This window comes from Cicer arietinum, chromosome 3 (genome assembly GCF_000331145.2).
Source record: "Cicer arietinum cultivar CDC Frontier isolate Library 1 chromosome 3, Cicar.CDCFrontier_v2.0, whole genome shotgun sequence".
NCBI classification, from domain to species: Eukaryota; Viridiplantae; Streptophyta; class Magnoliopsida; order Fabales; family Fabaceae; genus Cicer; species Cicer arietinum.
The window spans coordinates 10,933,569-10,936,276 of record NC_021162.2 but is presented as its reverse complement, the minus strand read 5'-3'; the positions used below and the strand labels follow the sequence as shown (position 1 = coordinate 10,936,276).

General features: G+C 32.1%; 1 protein-coding gene across 1 annotated transcript; it reads right to left on the bottom strand.

Annotated features, from left to right (window-relative positions):
* Window positions 1-1,890: 1,890 nt before the first annotated feature.
* Window positions 1,891-2,409, bottom strand: LOC113784407 (uncharacterized). The gene is made up of 2 exons (XM_027330568.1): window positions 2,049-2,409; window positions 1,891-1,913 (listed from the first exon to the last, which is right to left on the bottom strand). The coding sequence occupies exons 1-2, from the start codon at window positions 2,407-2,409 to the stop codon at window positions 1,891-1,893; spliced, it is 384 nt and encodes a 127-aa protein (XP_027186369.1).
* Window positions 2,410-2,708: the final 299 nt, after the last annotated feature.

Genomic DNA, 2,708 nt, shown 5'->3' with positions numbered 1-2,708 from the left:
ATACAAAGATAAAAGACAGCGCTTTTTAAAAAAAATGCCATAAAAGGCTAAAAAGCGCTTTTCATTTCAAATAATTAATTTACAGCGTTTAAAAAAAAAAACACACATTTTACAACGCTTTTTTTAAAAAGCGCTGTAAAATGTTGTTCTAAAGCGCTTTAATGGTGCACCTTTTACAGCGCTTTCGTGGGAAAGCGCTGTAAAATGTACAAGAAAAGCGCTGTAATATGCACACCCATATATGAAATTATGGGTGGGCATTTTACAGCGCTTTTTTGAGAAAGCGTTGTAATATGCACACCCATATATGAAATTATGGGTGGGCATTTTACAGCGCTTTTTTGAGAAAGCGTTGTAATATGCACACCCATATATGAAATTATGGGTGGGCATTTTACAGCGCTTTTTTGAGAAAGCGCTGTAATATGCACACCCATAACTCATATAATGGGGTGCATATTACAGCGCTTTTTGTGAAGAAGCGCTGTAAAATGTGCATAACAAGCGCGCGTTGTATTTACATGTTTTATAGCGCTTTTTTTAAAGCGCTGTTGTATCATTTACAGCGCTCGTTTCCACAGCGCTTATTTTTTTGAAAAAGCGCTGTAAATGGCTTAAAAAAAGCGCTGTAAAATGCGTTTTTTCGCGTAGTGTTGAGATTATTTATTTATTTATATATAGATATATATAAGATAGAGAATAGAATGGCACATGTTTATCTAAAAGGGAATTTATAGATAAAACAATAGAGGAATGTCTAGAGAAGTTGTATTCAACAAGAGCTCATATTATTTGATCCAAACATTAATTTAACTTTATTTATTTAAACTCAATGTAGTATGCTAAAATAAGTATGCTAATAATAATATTGTAAATAGTATTAAGGAATACAAATAACATGAACTATGAAATAACAAAGTAAACATGTAAAAAAATAAATTTGTTAAATAAAATGAAGTGATATGTGCAAGTTCTTTGTTTCAGAAATCAGCAAGAATTAATTGGTATTTGGACCATTTTGTGCAATATAATTAGCAACTTTATCATTACAAAATAATTATAATAAAAACGACACATGCCCAATTTTATAATTCAAACTTAATTTCAAAGTACTACAGAAAAATCTGAATAGGTACATAAAATATACCCACTTTATAGAGGAAAATAAATAGTACCGATGCATTTCTCCTATTTCTATAAATAATTGGTATTCAAACATAATATAACTAATAAATAAAACATAGTTAGTGTCTTATTTTAATTACGAACCTAAATTATCAAATAAAATATGGAAAGGACGGTAACTCATTGTTTAAGGGTTTTGGGTTTAGGGTTAGCAATGCATTAGTCAGTTAAGATGTGTCAAGGCGATCAAAATACAATAATCACAATCATGCTTAGGCTTCAATACCTGATAAAATATTACAAAAATCCAAATGCCATTTGCTATCGCCACTAAATTTGTGAAAACATTGCTTCAGGAATATAGTTCAAATGGAAGGAAATTGTTATTATAATTAAAAGGGAATACTCAGATTAGCACTAAAAAAATCTTCCTTTTACTACTACATGTTTCGATCAAGGTACAGAGAGAGGAAGAATACCTTATGGTTTTGGTGATGATGAAAGGCGGCTCCGTGCTAATCTCTGCTTCCTAATGTGAGAACTAGCGCTCCTCTATATATATACCTAGCATTAGCCTAGGTTATTATTATTATTATTATTATTATTATCCCATTCTATTAGAGCTAAAGGTAACAACTAGTGTAACAACACAAATTCACTCATTGTATTATTTTATATATATATATATATATATATATATATATATATTATTTTATTTATTTTTGTAGGTTAAATATAGTTAATATTAATGCTTTACATCAATTACTAAGGCAAACATACAGACACACCTAAAGAAATTAGAACACATATTAACACTCATAAAATAATAGTAGTATATCATTATACTACTAAAATAACGTAATGAGAAATTGGGGTGTTACATTTCTCCCCCTGTTGAAGAAAATTTCGTCCTCTAAATTTACCTGACAGAAACAGTTCTTGATAAGAATCGCGCATCTGGATTTGGACTTCCCACGTAGCACTTTCACCAGTAGCACCTCCCCATACAACCTTAACCAATGAAATCGTCTTACCCCTTAATTCTTTGGTCTTTTGGTCCTCAATCCGTAGCGGTAAGGTCTCAAAAGTTAGATTCTCTTTTATTTGGACCTTGTTTGACTCAATCATGTGTGAGGGATCAAAAATGTAATTGCGAAGTTGAGACACGTGAAAAACACTATGAAGATTAGAAAGAGAAGGAGGTAACGCGATCTGATATGCCACGTTATCGTCACGTTTAAGAATCTGGTAAGGTCCTATAAACCAAGGAGTAAGCTTTTGCATTTTTAATGCCCGACCAACCCCAGTTGTTGGAGTAACTCTCAGAAATACATGATCACTTTCTTGAAATTCGAGGTTTTTGCTTCTTTTATCATGGTATCTTTTGCCTACTCTGAGATGCTCTCATCTTTTCCTGAATTATTTTTACTTTACTAGTAGTCTGTTGAACAATCGTAGGTCCTAACACAAGGTTATCACTCGTCTCAAACCAACAAAGAGGGGTCCTACACCTTCTTCCATACAACGCCACAAAAGGGGTCATTCCAATGTTAGAGTGGAAACTATTGTTATAGGTAAACTCT

Excerpts from the sequence above, each read along its gene's own strand:
- LOC113784407 (XM_027330568.1), bottom strand. The coding sequence starts at position 2,409 with ATGCAAAAGCTTACTCCTTGGTTTATAGGACCTTACCAGATTCTTAAA. Across the intron at positions 1,914-2,048 it reads TCAAGAACTGTTTCTGTCAG|GTGTGTCTGTATGTTTGCCT; the intron begins GTAAATTTAGAG and ends TAATTTCTTTAG.